This window comes from Schistosoma haematobium, chromosome 1 (genome assembly GCF_000699445.3).
Source record: "Schistosoma haematobium chromosome 1, whole genome shotgun sequence".
Classification (NCBI taxonomy): domain Eukaryota; kingdom Metazoa; phylum Platyhelminthes; class Trematoda; order Strigeidida; family Schistosomatidae; genus Schistosoma; species Schistosoma haematobium.
In genome coordinates, this window is record NC_067196.1 from 59461474 (window position 1) to 59481265 (window position 19792).

The 19792-nt window shown below is 31.5% G+C and overlaps 1 protein-coding gene across 1 annotated transcript in view; it reads left to right on the plus strand.

Moving 5' to 3' along the window:
• Positions 1 to 4135: 4135 nt before the first annotated feature.
• MS3_00010178 (uncharacterized protein) overlaps positions 4136 to 19792 on the plus strand; it is a gene marked incomplete at its 5' end in the record, with an annotated part of 28683 nt that continues 13026 nt past the window's right edge. Inside the window, 3 exons of the mRNA XM_051218536.1 lie at positions 4136 to 4172; positions 4465 to 5182; positions 11373 to 11490. Of these exons, the coding sequence (XP_051074660.1) occupies positions 4136 to 4172; positions 4465 to 5182; positions 11373 to 11490 (873 nt within the window). The remainder of the gene's footprint in view (positions 4173 to 4464; positions 5183 to 11372; positions 11491 to 19792) is intronic.

Sequence of the window (19792 nt, forward strand, 5' to 3'; positions counted from 1 at the left end):
TTACTGCATTCAATTCTTATGTGGATTTTGGTGTATGTTTTTGTCCACAATCCGATTTCTTTTATTTTGACGTTTGTGTCCTTTTATATTTTTCTGGACCGGAAATGAGTTTCTTGTATATAAATGCTTTAAAAACGATCTGAAAAATGTTGACATCAAGTATCTGATGAATTGTTACTATCCAGTTACTAGTGTTTCCAATAACTGTTCCCATGATGTTGATATGCTACCTTGATCACAATTGCTCGTTCTGTTTTGCTTCATATCCAAGGTTTTATCAATTATACCAGAAAATAATAAAAATTTACGAATTTTAAATCAAAGTATAGCAAAGAATGAACACTTTATGAGTTCATTAAGTAGAAAGTAGCGGTAGCTTTGTAGTTAATGCACAAAAAGTTAACTAATATATTCCAGATTTGAAACCAGTTCCTGTAATATTAGGAACTTTTACTCATGTGAAATGTGCTACTCAAAGCCAAATTCAATGATTTTTGCATGACAGTTGAATTATATTGAAGCTATCAAGTCAAAGGCTGTACAGAATTTTGTAGCATTACATGAATAAGAAAGAATCATCCATAGGGTTGACCCATACCTTATACATTTGATACTTAAGTTGGAAACTTTCAGCTAACAGCTGGTCAAACAAGTAAGTCTCACAACTGCAACATTAATAACAGAACAAAACGATCATTATCCAAGTTTATACCAGAAAAGTAAAGTGGGATTTCCTCTAAATTAGAATGTCTGTTGTATACTAAATAAATATAGTCTGAAAATTTAATCTCAGTTTTTTAAATAAAAAAATATGTACGTACCATATCAGTTTTATCGTTTTTTTGTAAAACGACTGTTTATTTACCTGTTGGTTAAGGAGGACATATAAAAAAGTTAATTGGCAATACATACAAAAAGCAAAAATTGTTTTCGTAGCAAAGATAAAATTGTCGAACGGCCAATTAGGACACTAATCTTGTTACCAGTCATATGAATATGAGTCACTAAATAATTTGGCTCCGTAAGCAGTAAAAGTGTATATTTAAATAAAAATATACGACTTCGACATAATGTTGTCTAAAGATCAGTGTAAATCATTTACTTCTGAAATGCAATCATATTGTTACTACAGTATATATTATCTTCAGAAGACACATTAAACTGTGAAATATCATGAGCAGAACACTTGAACAAAAATGAAAAAAGATATGAGTGTTAGAATCAGATTAGTCTGTAACTCAGTCGAATAATATTTCTAATCACTGTTGTTTATTTAGGATAAGTAAACAAAGCATGAGTTTATTACACTTATATTTTCCTTCTATCTGGTACGTGTTTTATTATCAGATTACATCTTAATTGTGTACAAATAGATAACTAAAAATGGTTACTTTTTTTAATTAATATATTGATTTATTTCCTAAAGTTCATCCGAAGTTAAAAGAAGGTACACAGATTCAGGATCATGTAATAAAAGTATTGTATGGCGAATTTTACCACTATGTCATATCACGATCTAAATGGAATTTAGATTAGGTCAACTTAATAAGGTTCCACATAAGATACTACATGATAGAATTTCCTGTTAACAGTAAAAATCCATCTGTGATTATTACGTATTTGCCGTCAATACAACCTTTAGGTGGTAAAAAATTGAAAGTTTGAATAATATAGGATAGAAAAGTTTCCAATTTTGTTAAGCATTCGAACTTTAAAAGTAATAATGAAGCAAAAACAAGGTCTTAACATAGCGGTTACCTGTAAGCTACACAAACTGATGGAATATACCATCTGGTATAGCAGTAATCTAGTAACTCCTTTTAGATAAAAATATTAGATTCACTACTCAAATGCAAACTGCTCATATTTTATACAGTAAACCGACTGAAATCTATATCTATGACAAAGTAAACTAAGCGGTGGCGATAAGTAACAACAGAAACTATAATTAATCCAAATCTACCATAAGTCATTTGGGCCAGTACAAAATTCTACATTATTATAACTTATCTTCTTGGCAATTCTAGTGTTTTTTAAAGGAAAATCTAATGATGGATGTCGTTACTTGTAGATCGAAAGTATATGGATTCAAAAACGTTTTTGGGTCAAAGACACAAACAAATGTGCTGAAATTCTTTGACATGGAGTCAAATTATATATCGAATATAGTACAATATTTTATTTGAATTCGATATTTTCTTTTACGTACATATGTTTTATGATTTATGATGCGTTCACACATTGTGAAATCAAATTCGTTGTTGCTTTTTGTTGATTTCGTTAAATTAAGTTTGCGGTTATTCTCAAATGTCACCAAAATAGACTTATAACATTAACGAGTTTTAGGTATATATTCACATTTGTTTACAGAGCATCAATGATCAGAAATCCAAAGTAATTTGACTCAGAATCGATAATTCTAACCCAAATCAGTGCGCATTAACTTTCTTCACCTACTGACCAATTTATTATTCATTATTCATCTGTTACACTTGCTATTTATTTTATTATCTTTGTTCAGTATTAAAAAAGGCCGAATACTCTAGTAGATGCTTATTCCAAACCAAATATAATTTTAAAGTTAAAATCGAGCAGTTGTGTCACTGAGAGACGAATAATTAAACTGATATCAAAAAGTGATTGTTTGTTATCCTGTTTTTTTTTTAGTTGGAACAAATAGGTCTTCTCTACAGTAAAATCTTGTTGTCGAATGATGAATAGTTGCAAAGAAAAGCTGTTTTCCGATTCTTTCTGATATAATTTTAACAGTTAAAAAGCGTCCATTAAAAATGATACAAAATAATTAGTCATTAAAACGTTCTCTCCATTTCAGTTCAAAAAGCAATTATCTAAAAATGAGAGCATAATCTGAATTTGCATTAAGAATATATTTTTCTTGATAACATCTGGTCAGTTATGAGTAAACCAAAATTCACTGACTAGTCTATAAATTCTGAATGTATAGGATAAAATATTTATATTTTCTTTTTAAAACATATTACCCTTTGAATATAACTGGATTTATATATTACTTGCTTCCATCCTTAAATATAATACAAGTTTGGTTCGAGCTCAACATATTTTTCCAGTGAATGTGCTGGTTTCAAGTATTTTCGATGAAGTTTTTTTGTACAATATCATTAAAGTCAAGTGGATTTTGGATTATACAATTCATCGAAAAGTAATTTTCTTGGTTGTTATTTTTAAGCTTACAGTGTGAATGACACTTAAGTTTAGTGTGGAAATCACCACAACCATGATTCGTAATTATAACAATAAATACAACTGAGACTTAAATGTGTTATTATGAGCGTGTCTGACAGCTATGATGTAATACCAAGTGTCTGGATTGGAATTTATTCGTATTAACAGGAAATATTCTGTCCCCCCTTGCATTTCAAAAAAGAAGTCGATGTATATATATATATATATATATATATATATATATACTTTGGTTACTTATCCTTTTCTTATGATTTCCTTCACAGTTTTTCTAGTTACACTGATGTTCTCGATTGTATGGTACCCATGTATCTTTAAACATGACCCTACAATTGTGAAGTTTACCAGTCATATAAGTTTAATTACCGATGATATCGTATGGTTTTTTTTACCAAGAGTAACATTTGCTTTGATCAGCTTAATAATAAATAAAACACTGGATCTAGAATATGAGGAAATATTTTATGGTAAATGACTTTCGAAATTGGATACATGGAATCAGACTGTCGCAGTGTTACAGACACGCAAATTTTACCCTGTTAGAATATACTTTAAATACGTCGAAATAACTTAGTTTTTCAAGAAATTTGTAATATCCAACAAGAAGAGACTATTCTACTATTGAGGAATATAGAAGTACTATCCTTGAAAATCTAACTTTAGGTAAAGTTAATGAATTATTTAGTGAGAGTTTTCAAGGTGATCATTATCACTTTTAATACTTTGAAAGTTACTCCACTACCTTATATACACAAGTCGATTCAGAAAAGTAAAGAAAAAATGAATGGAATAGCTATATTCAATGAGCTTACAGATCATCCAAAATTTCGATAGTTATTTCATGAGAGTCAAAAGGTTACGTTGCTACTTTCAGGGTAGCAAGAAATGTTGATCAAAATACGTGTAGCAAGATATGCTATGTACTGGTAGTGATCATAATGACGACAGTGGTATGTTACTGATGCCAGAAATCATAAAATTTTTCCCATATTGAGGATTGGTACTCAAGTTACTAACTAGTGCAGTTAGTGCAGACTACATTGCACTTCTCAAATGCAGATAAATTTGATTCACAAAAATGACATAGGTGAACTTGTTAGAACTTACTGATTATAAATAATTGTTTTTAAAAAAATAAACTCCCACTATTTGTATATCACTTTAGTCATATTATGAAAGTATTTAATTATTGGTGACTGAGGGTAAAATAAAAATGAGCTGTTTTGCCATCTTTTCTTGCAGGTATTAGTAATACAAGTCCAGATACTTATAGTCTTTCAGAGCCTGGCATAGTTGTTTCAACTCCACAATATCCATTAGATAACATTATTAATTATAATCAGCAACAACAAAAACCACAGAAAATCAATGTTTCTTCACAAACTGTTCAAAAAAATTCTTCGTGCTATATTGATATCCTTAAAAATGATAATAATCAATCAAAATATAAGGTTGGTCCTTACACAATTATTAATGAGCATTTATTCACAACCAAAAATAACATTCGTAAGAATGTATACATGCCAAGCATTTCTACTAATCACAACAGAATAAAATTATGTTATGACAAAAATATTCATAAAATGTGGCAGAGGTATGAAAATCAGCTGTATAAATTCAGTGAAGTTACATCATCATTCTCCTTGTCAACGTCGCCATCATCACTAACATCTTCACCATCCGTAACTTTATCCTCATCACCGACATCATCGTCATCTTCGTCAACAATTAATTCATTGAAAAATGAGCTTTTTACTGTTACAATGAACAGAACATTTAAAAATGACTCATCTGATTATGATGATAGTGAAGGTGATCAACAAGGTGAAGTCCATCAAGAAAGAACTCAAAACAAGCACTCCACCGTTGCCATTCGTCGTTTGGTCAGTAAAAATAAATATCGTATTAAAAAGGATTTGACAAACGACAGTGATAGTGTATCTTATCAGTCTCAACGCAAGTAAGTTAATCCAGTATGTTTTGATAATATCTCACCTAGAAAGATTATCAATTAAGAGATTTTATACATCAAATCTAAAAACAAGACAAATTTTCTAATATTTATGAGAAACAATTGATTTTGCTGTTTCTTAGATATACTACGTTTAACGGTTTTAAATACGAATTTAAAACTTTTGATGTATATTGTACTGTCTTTACATGTCAAATGCTTGGTCATCTAAGATCTTAAATAGAAAATTTTACACCGTTTTTAATTTGACATCAGAAAAATGTCTATGTATAAGATATAACTTGTTTGAGATAAAGCTAATGATTCCTTGAAGCATCTCATTAAAGCAGGATAACAAGTGGTATTTAAACAGATAAAATAAAGTTTCCCTTGAACTCACAGAACCCATGCTGGCTGAGGTCTTTACGCTGAATTCTAAATTCCCTAGTTCATTGCTATTAAAGAGAATTTCGTGGAGAAAAGTATTGTTATTAGTTTCCTTTTCATTTGATTTCACATTTATTTTCGAAGTTATTATAAACACTTGTAGTTTATTGGAAATGGTTTAATGTTATGTCTTAAACATGCACTTTCTGAATTGAGCGTTTGAGAACTATTTTATTGGATGATAAAAACACCAAAACGATCAGGGTATTCGCTAAGAGTAATGATAATATTTTATAAACAAACGAGCAATCTGATAAAGGAAAATTAATATTGTGGGTGATCTATTTGCATTGTGATCTTAGCGAAACGATACTCCCTTTCCCATTCATGATTTAACAACCCATACTATTCTTCAGTAATTTTTCTTAACCTTATAGTTAACTGCTTAAAGTATTCCCATTAAGCTCTTTGATCGTGATTGATAAGCACGTCGAGAATCGGAAAGCTGATTAATTTGCATTATGTTTGTTGTTGTCAAGATGTGTTTAGAAAAGTAATTATGAAAATCAAGAGTAGTGAGTTTAAAATATAATGCATTTCTTCCTTTTAAAAAATTAATACGCTATAAGAGTAGCAAAAGCGTTGATAAAACTTTGGCGTATTGCTCATAATACTTTTCTTAACCAAGGCAGTTTATATCCAGAAACAAGGTAACAGTGTTCTGTTGAAAACTACGAATTCATTGATTTTAACTGAAGTTGGATATATATTTGAGGAAATACATTATGAATGAATGCAGCTTTAAACTCTAAGTCAGTACTTAGACAGGTAACATCCACTTTACAAAAGAGCAGATATTTTCATGTAATGCGTTTTATTCCAATCTTAGAATGAAACGTACGCAGTAAAATGAGTAAAAAGAGGTAGAAAAATATTTTTTCCGATTAATAGTGACAGAATAGCCGATAATTTGAAAGTACTGAAAAATGTGACAGAATATCATTGTAAACTACAAGTAACCAAAACGATAAGTACCACATTTACACAAACAGTTTCTTTAAAGAAAAGAAATAGAAAAGTTATTCATTAACTAAAACGAATAAACATTGAGATTAGATGGTGGTTGGAGGTAGTTGACAGCAAACCCTGGACCCGGGTTTCGTGCTACTTGGCACTCGTCAGCAAGGTGTACCTGTAATCTTGAGGGGACTGGTGCTCCCTGGCGGATTCGATCCCATGTCACCCAGCTTCAGTCAGAGACGTTACCACTGAGCTAGGTACAGCTTGCTGACGAGTGCCAAGTAGCACGAAACCCGGGTCCAGGGCTTCTTGTCGACTACCTCCAACCACAATCTGATCTCAATATATAGTGCACGCAGTGTCGAGTCACCTAGACTGGTGGTCACATTGCAACATGGTCGATAGCATTTGATCTGCACTAAGTAGGGACTTGACACACATGACATTGATCACCACCCAGTGATCAATCATTTATGACGAATAAACATTAGATCGTAGTATCGAAAATGTCAGACATTTGGTCCATTTAGTGGATTTGAATAACCCTGTCATTTTCATGATGTCCAATTAATCCCTGTTATTTAATCGTTTGCAATCATTTGTTTACAATTTATTTTTAAGTGTTCATTAGGTAGTGTAGCTGTATGATAGCCTCATCACAAAAAAGTGTGATAATTTGGATAGGCTATAAAATGAATTATTAAAATAATTTCATCCAGATTAAAAGAAATCGATGTGGTCTTGAGTTAACTAAACTGCGTCAAACATGTTTAACATTTAAATTCACTTGGTTTGTTTACTTAAATCTTTCCATTGATGTTTAGGACTGCAGTCGATCAGTCTCTTGTTGACATATGTACATACTGTGTGTATTGCCTCGATATTGCTTGATTCATAGGCATTATTTGAAAAGTAAAGTTTATTTTCCGTCAATTGCAATGTTATGAAAGTAATACCCGTATCATCACGAATAGTGGATTTTTGTAGTAAGTCACGGAAGATAGACTTCAGAGTTTGCTTACATAACCTGCCAGTAAAATACTAAGATGTAAAGTTTAATGAAAACAGTTCTGATTAGTTTGTGGACTAATCTGAGTGTTATTACCTATAAAGTGCAAGGTGAAAGCAGGAGTATTGAAACAACCAGTTTGCTACCAAAATATATTGTGATCGTCACATTTGAAAATGTACCGTAAAATGGCAAGTGTATCATTCATTTGGTAACGGGTTTGGATCATTCTCTCGTCGTATTAAGTGATAGGTGATCCATCCCCGTGTAGAAAAGAAAGATATTTATGAGGAATGAAGTTATATTGTGTATTATTATTGTGTCTCATAAAACATACAGCGAAGGTGTCGTCTAAGTTTTATACTACGAACAAAAGTCTGCATAAAGAAACTACACTGATAAGATGTAATCTTGTTATATTATTAATAAGCGCTTAAATTTCTTTCTATTTTACCGTATTTTTCTGCTGAATATTTCCCTTGTTAAGTAGTAATTGTATATTTTTAGCTTTGCGTAAAGTAGATAATTTTACGATAATTAAAGTAATATTTATTTTCTATGATGTAGTAAGTAAATAAAAAGAAAATGTTAGCATGAAATCAAGGAAATCTGAATATTTCTAAAATGAGACCAGGATAATTTATTGTCTGATAATAGTCTAGTATTTAACTCATAGTTTGTATAAGATAAACTGCATATGATTCTTAATAAGGCTTTATAGCTGATTTATAATTTTCAGTTGTTATTTTGTTTATATATGGACAAGTTTAATTGTACACTGAACCAATGTTACACAGATAAACAGTGCTCGTTAACATATATATATATATATATATATATATATATATATATATATATATATATAATGCTATGTTGGGAAATAATATCTCACATGCAATTACTATTAAATGGATTGATTTGATTCTCCTCTGTCGTTGAAAGAAATAAGTAAAAGCAAGAGAGTGGTTATGATTAATTCAGACCTAAGGAATCGGAAACAAAGGTGAAAGCGATTGTCAAGAGCGGACTAGTAAACATATTAGCTCTGAGAAGTTTGTCAAATTATCATGAGATGGCATGATTTAATCGAAATGAAAGAAGACAATATACTTTCAGTAATCATACAAAAAGAAAAAAATTTGAACACTTTGTTTCCGTAGTCAAATGTCTCACTATTATCATTATAACTTATATCTTTTATCGTCTGCTTGTTGATTGTATGCATTTCCAAGAGTATATCAGATTTCATATCCATCTCTACCTGAAATACGTTTGTTGTTTCTGTGAAACTTAAATTTGTATACTTCATGTTTTCTGTTATGAGTTTAAGAGATTCTGCACTAACCAGTTGCATGTCAAGGAGGTGAAAGACAGAAATAATTTGAATGATATTATAATTATTTTGACTGGATTTTGTAAGTTTGACATTTAAAATTAATTACTGGTTCTTCATTGTCTGTCACTCTTGGTGATTATTTTTAAGGCATTATAAATCTCATGGCTGATGGATTCATAATTAAGTTTGGATACTTTGTTATGCACTAGAAACAAGACACAAGTTATTCGGTGTTAATCCAACCACTTGAGTGTTGTTAATAAACTAACTTTCTTTTCAATCTCGACATTTATAGGTTCACAAACAAAACAAGGATAATAATCACTAAATCGAACACCTAACACTTGAGTTATTGACACTCGATTTTGAAAAATCAGACATTAGTCGAATAATTTCACTAATTGTAAATCCCCTACTCATTCAGAAACGACTAACCGTCTGTCATATGTTACTTACTTACTTACTTACGCCTGCTACTCCCAATGAAGCATAGGCCGCTGACCAGCATTCTCCAACCCACTCTGTCCTGGGCCTTCTTTTCTAGTTCCATCCAATTCTTGTTCATTTTTCTCATGTCTATCTCCATTTCTCGGCGTAATGTGTTCTTTGGTCTTCCTCTTTTCCTTTGACCTTCAGGATTCCATGTGAGGGCTTGTCTTGTGACGCAGTTGGGTGCTTTCCTCAATGTGTGTCCTATCCACTTCCAGCGCTTCTTCCTGATTTCTTCCTCCGCTGGGATCTGGTTTGTTCTCTCCCACAGTACGTTGTTACTAATGGTGTCCGGCCAATGGATCTGAAGTATTTTGCGTAGACAATTGTTAATAAACACCTGTATTTTCTGGATGATGGCTTTTGTAGTTCTCCAGGTTTCTGCCCCATACAGTAGAACTGTCTTGACATTTGTATTGAAAATCCTGACCTTGGTGTTGGTTGACAGTTGCTTTGAGTTCCAGATGTTCCTCAGTTGTAAATATGCTGCTCTTGCTTTACCGATCCACGCCTTCACATCTGCATCAGATCCACCCTGTTCATCAATGATGCTGCCCAAATACGTAAAGGTTTTTACATCTTCCAAATCTTCTCCGTCAATTGTGATTGGATTGGTGCATTCTGTGTTGTATCGGAGAATCCTGCTTTTCCCTTTGTGTATATTGAGACCTATTGCTGCTGAGGCTGCTGCCACACTGTTTGTCTTCTCCTGCATCTGTTGTTGCGTTTGGGATAGAAGGGCCAGATCGTCTGCGAAGTCTAGATCATCCAACTGTATCTTAGATGTCCATTGTATCCTGCACTTTCCTTTAGACGTTGACGTCTTCATGATCCAGTCGATCACCAGGAGAAAGAGAAAGGGTGAGAGTAAGCAACCTTGTCTGTCATATGTGGAGGTGGTTTATTTAGATCGCTTTCGAGGGACAGTAAAAGTAAATGCTTTTAATTTATAAACCTAGATTTGACGTAGATATACACTAATGATGTTAAGAACTAAGATTTAACCAGCTACTTGTTAGTATTTATTTTGTCAGAACTCATTTCAAGAGATATTTAGTACAGTATTGTAAATATTTTAGAAAATATTAAATAACACTTAGAAATCCGTTATCAGAATACTGCCATTCTTATCTGTCAGCACATGTATAAAGATTAAGTGTTTAAAAAATTAGTGAATTTATAATAACTGGTAATTAATATCCTTTGACCTCAGTGATAAAAATCAACCAAAGATTTGTAAATACATTTTTGGTGAAGTGTGTGGCAAAACTGTACTTTCTGCCATATTAAAAGTCTCTTGAGAAACTAATACTGTTTGCTAATCTAAGACATTATTATTACCATTGAAGTTTTAGTGATTTCAATACTTTTAAAAACCAAGTTTATGTTATTTTATTTGCTTTATAGAAAATGTAAATAAATGAAAATAAAACACACTTTCTTGAATTTTTATCTCTTATGATCTGTAACTGGTTAATAAGTCCAAAGGATAAGTAGAATTGGAATATAGGCATGCTTATAATGACATTCATGTCGGTAAATATGCCGTTTATAAAACTAAAAATGTGAAAACCTTTTTGAGAATTGAATGAAGTATCTATTTAGATGTATTATTCTTAGGTAATTCTGTATCCAAATCTACTTTTTTGTCTGAATTTTTCAAATTAATTCCTTTTAAATATTGTACAGTTTAGTTAATTAAAGACAAACATTTAAAAGTTAGTTGCTTTTAAATGGAGTTATTAATCAATATACATTTTTAACGGTCCTTTTTAATCTCATTGTCAGAGTAACAAAAATAAAATCAATTGAGATGTTCTGTTTTAAAAAAGTACAAACGTTTTAAATTTTATATTATTCGTTGCTCAAGCGTCATAGTATATCTGAACACTAAATATCTTAACCTCATTTTGTGGATCAGGTTGTCGGCCAAGCCATGATTTATTCGATTTTTATAGGGAAAAACATTTAAACAATAAAATGAATGTTTTCAGAAAGCCACCTAGCTTTCGTTACATCAAAACTGTAAAATTAAATCAAACTAAATCTTTAATGATTATGGCTAAATGTGAGCAAGTATGTATGCACTTGTATAGTAACAAAATTTTAATTAGGTAGAAAATTGTTAGAAAGAGACTTCCGAAGTATGAGTTTCCTTAAATGAAAACATAATTAATTATCTCACAGTTTGTCAACACTGAAAATAATTATTTTTCGTTTGGATTCTTCTTATTGTAAAGTTCCTTTGACGCAATGATAGCAGAAAGCTGTTCAAAACAATATGAGTTCAAAACACAATGAATTTTATCAACAGTTTTTTTTACATTTTTCCATTCAAACATAATTTTTGCTTAATTTTTAGTATTAGTATTATTATTTATTTACTTAGATTTGCTTCGCGATAAAAACCATATACGTTAATGTTGTGTTACCCATTAACATGTACTAATCTGTGAGTTACTGATTTCACTGTCTGTATTTACTCAAATGGTTGTTCAGGCAAAGATATTTCAGTATAAGATTCAAACTGCGCAAACTAATGTTTTTTGTTGTTTTCACTTTATTACTCTCTTCAACTTGAATTCCACTTAATTTTGTAATAAATTAAGCAGAGCAATTTATGCTACACTTGCATATAAAATTGGTGAATAAATACTACATTCTGATTGACATTACATTGCCAAAAATTTTATTTATAGTATTTGAGTTAGTGATATAATTTGTTAAATGATATATAAGTTTAAAGTTCATAAGTCACTCTACGCGTTGATTTTTGTATGTCAGGTCACACTAAAACTACTACTAAACATTTAATAATCTCAAGTCTTCCAGAGGATATTAGGGATTTGACCATGATTATGGACTATAAATGCAAAGACCTACTTCGCCGCTAAATTCGATCTGTTGATTAATTACAGGAACCCACTCTTTTCATTGATTTTCAGATTTATATTTTTTTAATGGTTTGAGTTTATGTTTACTTTCCTGTTGATAGGAGTTATGTATAAATGCAAAAGACAAATAAGAATCCTTATATAATTTTGGTACTTTTTTAAAAGTAATATTTGCTTACCTTTTCTCTGATTCCTTATTTTCTATGAAATACAAATACAGTTCTAATATTTAGTTAAGAAATTCGCGAAAACTATATCTACTAAATTATATGATTACAATATTTGATTAAGGTTCATTCAAATACATTTTATATGTACAATATCATAGCTGCTGAAATATTTCATTGTAATAAACCATTAACTTGTTTTGTGTTTTGATTGTAATTTGAACAATCATTTCCAAATTGAACGTGCTTTAGGTCATTTTCAGTTCAATCCCAAAACTAAAAAATAAAAATTTATTATATAAAATAAATAAAAAACTCTGAGTATCAAGATAGACAATGTGAACTATTTTAAGTTTCTCAAAATAAAATGTCTAGCTTAATTCTTGAGTTTTATTTTTCAGTTTACAAATCTGTAGAATGTTAACAAAAATGATATAATATATATAATCACTGATTGGTTAACTAATTGGTTAGCTGACTGACTGACTTTTTGGTTGAGTGATTGATTGATTAAACGACTGACATTTTTTGAAGGTTTGAGTATTTAATTCCATGTTGATTGAATTCGATGACTGATTTTCATTTTTGTCATTTAAGCTACACACACAAAAGAATACAGTGATTGATAGTAGAAAGTAGACTATTATATTTTTTATAATATCTCTTGTAATAAATGAAACGATCTCTTAAGAAGTGATTCTTATTATAATGTTTTATATTTTCTTGCTTCTTTGGGTTGCATTTAATTTGTTTCTCTCATTATGGCTGTTATTAGTGTATTTCATAGATGTATGTTTCTGCAAACAGCGACAACTAACAATAGTTGAAGTAACCTGTTAAATAAATAAATACGGTCAAATTTACGAATGCAGTAAACGAAAGTAAGTTCAACAGTCTAGTAATAGCTCATTGCTCAGTTAGTCTACAGAACTTGGTGTCCTACAATCAATGATGTTTAAAATAATTTTGAATCATTTTTGTTTTTGAATTAAATATTTTTCTTACAATTGTGTCGTCTCACAAGAAAGAATAACTCTCTCTGCTGGATATTTGTTTCTTTTCTATCCAATAATTTAGCGCATATTGTTAAGTATATGGTCTCTGTGAACAATTTGTACTTGTTCAGAATTCCCACTGAGTTAGTAAATTGATCTCATATCCATTTGTGAATTTATTATTTTTATTCGTCTTCAATATTGGAGGTCGAAACTTGTGTTCAAAACAGTCTGTTTTGTTGATTGGGTCAAAACCAATTATTTAACTGAGACAAAAACAATTTACAATGATAAACTTAGTTGGAAACTTGTCCGAACACTACGTTTACTATCCAGAAACGTACACTAAAATTAATAGTTGTTAGTTCGTTTAAAATGTTAGGCAAAACAGTGTTGAAGGAACGTTAAGTAAAAAAGAATAAAATATCAAAGAATGATGTATTATCCAATTCTATTATTTCCTAAATGATTCGTTTACGTTTGTAATGATTTCCTAGTTGAATTTTTTGATTTTATTATACGATCTTTATTTGTGCTATCGAAGTGTGTGGTAACCTGATTTCTCACTAAGGAAATTACTTTACTACATAGTAGTGTTTACAATTAAAAACAGGATGTTCTCTGTGAATAAAAGAAAACTGAAGTCGAGATATCTAGGTGTTATCTGAAAATACAACTAGTCGACATGGTAACGAAATGAAAAAAGAATATGTGGAAGATGTTTGCGAACTCAGATATACATGCAGACTAGTTTATTATATTTGAAGCCAACATTTATTAAATTTGGTATTTGGCACTGAATTGACTTATACATTACTTGCGGAAATTCAATATAAAAATGGAGTCAAGATAAAATACGTTTTTATCAAATCCCAAATTATATGAATGTTTATGGTGAACTGAGTTTCCAGTATATCATATTATTAGTGTTACCGATTATCAACTAGTAGGGTGTCCAGAAATCTTAAGTGTCAAAAGAATTCTATCACCCTAGTAAGCAGGATGACACTCGACTAAGTTAAATCTTTTTCTAGTTCTGTACTGAGTAGACACTCCAACGTTGAGTAATGTATAAATTACCACTTATCCGTGGTACATGTGTACGGACTTGAGGATACTAGTATCAGTTTGGAGATAAAAACAAGAAGCAGATAAAATAATACTAGTTATAAATGAGCTTGTCGGGTGTTTGAATTAAGTCCGAAACTTTTGTAGTCATTTTCCGGAGTTACAGTGTCTCAAATAGCTTCGTGTTCATTGATAATGTTTCGACTTCTTAAAAGATATTAGTTTTCTATGTGCTGTTATTAAATTTTTATGTTTGTATATGAATTTCCTTAATGGCACGGACCATTGTTTTATGTCTTTTCAAAGATTGTGATTTTGAAGATTAGTCGTGTAATTCACTGACGAATGCTAAACAATTCATTCATGCAATTTCAAGTTTTCAACAGTAGCCTAAGGACAATTTGAAGCTTAAGAAATCGGTCAACAAAATATCAGATTAAGAAGTTTTTATAATTGACACTCACTATTTAAGTATATAATAGTAGTATATTTTTTCTGCTGCATTTTTTCAATAACGGTTAAATCGCCCTCCACATAAATCTACTTGTATTGACAAAATTGCAGATGCGAGAAAAATATGAGACGTTAGGACATACCAGCTGAAGCACTGAAGTCATACACAGAAGTAACTGAAAAAGTGCTCCACGTCCTATTCAGGAAGAGCTGGGAGGAGGAACAAGTGCCACAGACAGACTGGGAATAAGGATTGCTCATCAAGATACCAAAGAAAGGAGATCTGAGCAAGTGTGAGAACTACAGAGGCATTACACTACTGTCAGTACCAGGAAACGTCGTCTTCAACAGTGTTGCTGAACCGGATGAAAGACTCAGTGGACGCTCAACTTTAGGATCAGCAGGCTGGATTCCGTAAGGATCGGTCGTTCACAGACCAAATCGCCACACTACGGATCACCGTTGAACAACCAACTGAATGGAATTCGTCACTATGCACCAACTTCCTTGACTATGAGAAAGCGTTTGACAGCATGGATAGAAGAACCTTATGGAACTTTCTTTGACACTATGGTGTATCTGACAAGATAGTCAACATTATACGGAATTGATACGACGGACTACATTGCAAAGTCGTGCATAGAGGACAGCTCACAGATGCATTACAAGTGAGGGCCGGTGTCATACGAGGCTGCTTACTCTCCGCCTCTTTATTTCTTCTGGTAGTTGGCTGGATTATGAAGACCTCGACATCTCAGGGAAATCACGGAATACAATGGACAGCTTGGATGCAACTAGACGATTTGGACTTCGCAGATGACCTAGTTCTTCGACCCTGTACACACGAACAAATCCATACCATGGCAGCCAGTGTAGCAGCAGCCTCAGCATACACAAGAGAAAAAGCAAGGTTCTCAAACGTAACACGGAAAACACCGAACCAATTACACTTAACGAAGAGGCCCTGGAACAGATAGAAACATTCACGTATCTGGTCAGCATCATCGATGAACAAAGAGGATCTGGTGCAGACGTAAAGGCAAGGATTGGCAAAACAATGGCCGCATTCCTACAGTTGAAGAACATATGGAACTCAAAACATCTGTCAACCAACATTAAAGTCATAGTCTTCAATACGAACGTCGAGATAGTTCTATTGTACGGAGCTGAAACTTGGAGAACTACCATAACCATCATCGAAAATGTACAGGTATTTATAAATAGTCATCTACACATAATACCTCAGATCCGTTGGTCGGATACGCTTAGCAACGACCTACTATTGTAGAGGACAACATAGTCTCCATGTGAAGAGGAAAATAAGATAAGACGTAGGAAATGAACAGGAAATACATTATGGAAATCATCAAACTGAATCACGAGTAGTGAAGGGAACAGGGAAAATGAAAGACCGAGGAACACATTGTGCAGAGAATCGAAAGCAAAATTTAAAAAATCAAATGCAATCGGTAGCAACTGGAAAAGATAGTCCAGGACAAATTTCGATGGAGAACCACACATTTAACAATTTTTAGCATAAAACGAAACATCAGTTTGATATCACAGAAATTACGACTAGGGTATTTATTACCAAGAGTTAAAAAATGGGCTTGGTCAAATCGACCTTATAGAGCTTTAAAACATAAATGAAGAGCCTTATCGCATATCATACTGTACCAGCAGCTTGAAGGAGCTATGATCGTTATCTTAATTTCAATAGCAATGAAAAGAATTTGTTTAAATTATACCATATCGTTAGTTCAAGAGTGCTATCATTCACACAATGTAAAACAATACAGCACTATAATAAAGGCTAAACTTGTGTCACGATAAGTCACTAAGTAATTTCCGGAAATTCTACCAATTTTTTGAATATATTCTTTCTGACAGTTTTAAATAACAAAGCATTAGGTCCACATCCTGGCTATCCAATAACTGTTATGCTACACAATGCTGTTTAATACTAGTTATCGTTTTGTTTCCTCCGGGATTCATAAAGTCATCATAGTGAAAACAATATATTGAGGATGACACAACTTTCTTATATCTGTTGGCTGATCACACATCTATACTTGTTAAAACATTTTTATATGAAAATTAAAAAGGTCTGACTTGAACTCAGCATTTGTAGTGTTATACAAAAACCTTCAAGGACTTATACTAAGGTTTATTGAAGCCTTGGCTATACGGAAACTGAAACCCCCCATCAAAAACAATTTGTCCTTACACTTAACCTGCCCTAGTAATACTGATTTATTATCCAGAGTGGTAATCACATTGCTTTCGTGTACTTTTATATTATTTTTTCTTTATTACGGCTTACCTTTAACCTGTCTAGTTGACCTTTTAATTTTTATATAAAAATGTTTTAACAAGTATAGAAGTGTGATCAGTTTGTTCGAAATGTATTGCGCGAATATTTCAATTAATTCTGATAAGCTTCATCTTCTCATTGCATTATCGAAATGTCTAAAATTATTTCAACAACATTTAAAATAATCCATTTGAATAGACTTATATATTAAACAAATAATTAGAAAAACTTAAATATCTTTTCACGACTACTATTTAAATTTCGATAATGTAATAAGCAGACGAAGATTATTTAAATGATATTTACATTATGTTAAAGCGACATGAAATGTTCTAGAAAACTATCTGATAATAAAAACTACAAATATATGAGTTTTTTGTTAGTCAATGAAGTTACTTTCATTTAAATATACCTGAATGAGAGAAAGAAATATACTTTAATAATTTTTTTCTACTCATCTCTTGATAGGAAATTTAAAATTGTATAACAGCCTTTTAGATATTTTCTTCTGACTGTATAATATCAAGAAGTTACCGTATAAGATGAACCTATTTCTAAGTTTCAATAGTTGAAATCATGAGTCAATTGAAGCTAGACAACCATGGAAAACCTGGAAGTACTGGACGACCGTTTTGTTCTGTTGCAGGACTCCTCAGCAGTGCGTATCCACAATCATGCCCCCTGCGAGATTCGAACCCAGGACCTATCAGTCTCGCGCGCGAGTGACATTGTCTCATAACTAGGTTTTCATAAACATGTATAAAAAAGTTTATGTATTATTTATTATAAATTTATTAAAATATTTTTTCAAATTAAAAATATAAATAGTTATTTCTCAAAGAAAATAATTGGTTATCTATGAGATAAATAAAAACAAATATCTTGATAAAATAATTTTATTCACATGCTTTGTTGATTTCTTTAAATTTTAACACTTATTAACTTTTTTTCAAACGTAGAAAAAAATAAATCAATTTATAAACAAATTTATTTTAGTATCAGAAGGGGTTTTCTGGAGATTTCAGTAGTTGAGATCATGAGTCAATTGAAGCTAAACATTAACACCGTTGAATGTCGACTGGCTCAGTGGTCTAGTGGTTAAGCGCATGAGCGCAAGACTGATAGGTCCTGGGTTCGAAACTCGCGAGGCAGGATCGTGGATGCGCATCGCTGAAGAATCCTACAATAGGACTAAACGGTCGTCCAGTGCTTCCAGGTTTTCCATGGTTGTCTAGCTTCAATTGATTCATGATTTCAACTATTGGAATTTATTTTAGTTAATTTTACTTATTACAATGAATTAAATTTCTAAGGAAAATTTTTTTATTGTTATGTTATTTATTCAGGGCAGAAAAAAAGCTATGAATCATTATCATCGATGTTGTTGTTATTAATAGTGTTATCATATTTTCTAAAAATATTAAGTATAACATTACGACTAAAGTTAACTCTAGATAAGATATAAACAGGTTATTTATTTATGATATAATAAAAACGATGTCGAAAATTACTCTTTTTTAAAAAAAGACACCGTACATTGTGATGAGAGAGAACAGAAAAGTTTGAAATATCTTAGAATAATTTACAGCGTTTTTTTCAATAAACAGAAATGTTAGCTGTCATTTACACACGTTGTCATGTAATAACATCCCAAGGTCATTTAAATGCTCAAGGAATTTAGCAAATTTAATATCGGTTACTTGGCTGTTCGTTACAACGAATTTTAATGTAGGACAAAAATGTTTTAACTTAGCCTATCATAAAAAGATTTAAATAACTTATCTCCTTATTAGTTTTGATAAATAACTCATAGAGTTCTAGTTAGAACTTTCGGCCAATCGAGTTTAACAATGTTAAGTATGAAACAGTTGTCTTAATGATATTAGGAGATTGTTTTGAAATACTGTGGACTGATCGCATTTAGACATACAAATCATTGAATGTCGCCTTAATGGTCAGAACGTTGTGTTAGCTGAGGAACCTAAAAGTTCTGGTATCGACCATCGATGGGTTTGTTGGTGAGAACTGCTAAAGAATCACATACTAGGACGAATCAGATGTCTAGTAGTTGTTTATTTATGATCAGTTTATGATGCCAACTGTAAAATGCACGTTTTCGTGATGAGTTATGTAGTTTTCCAAAACAGCTTTGACCAAAACGTGACACGAGTGGGAGGTTAACAGAAAATTAAACAGATATTTCTATTTAGAATGAGACTTTCCGCTAGTCAGCTTCCATGAGTTCAGTTGGCATCAAATCCAAAAATTTCATTTCTCTAAGAGGATAAATTACTTTGTAACCATAAAATCCCAACCCATTGGTGATAATGAACAGAATGCAATAATCTTTAGTTATCAATATCATTGTTGCTGATATAAAGTCAATCTCGTCGATAAATAAATAGTTGGTCGTCTTTTCACTATGAACACTTTTTAAAAATTCTTGTTGCTTAAATCTAAGTTTATCGTTTGCTTTAAAACTGTAGT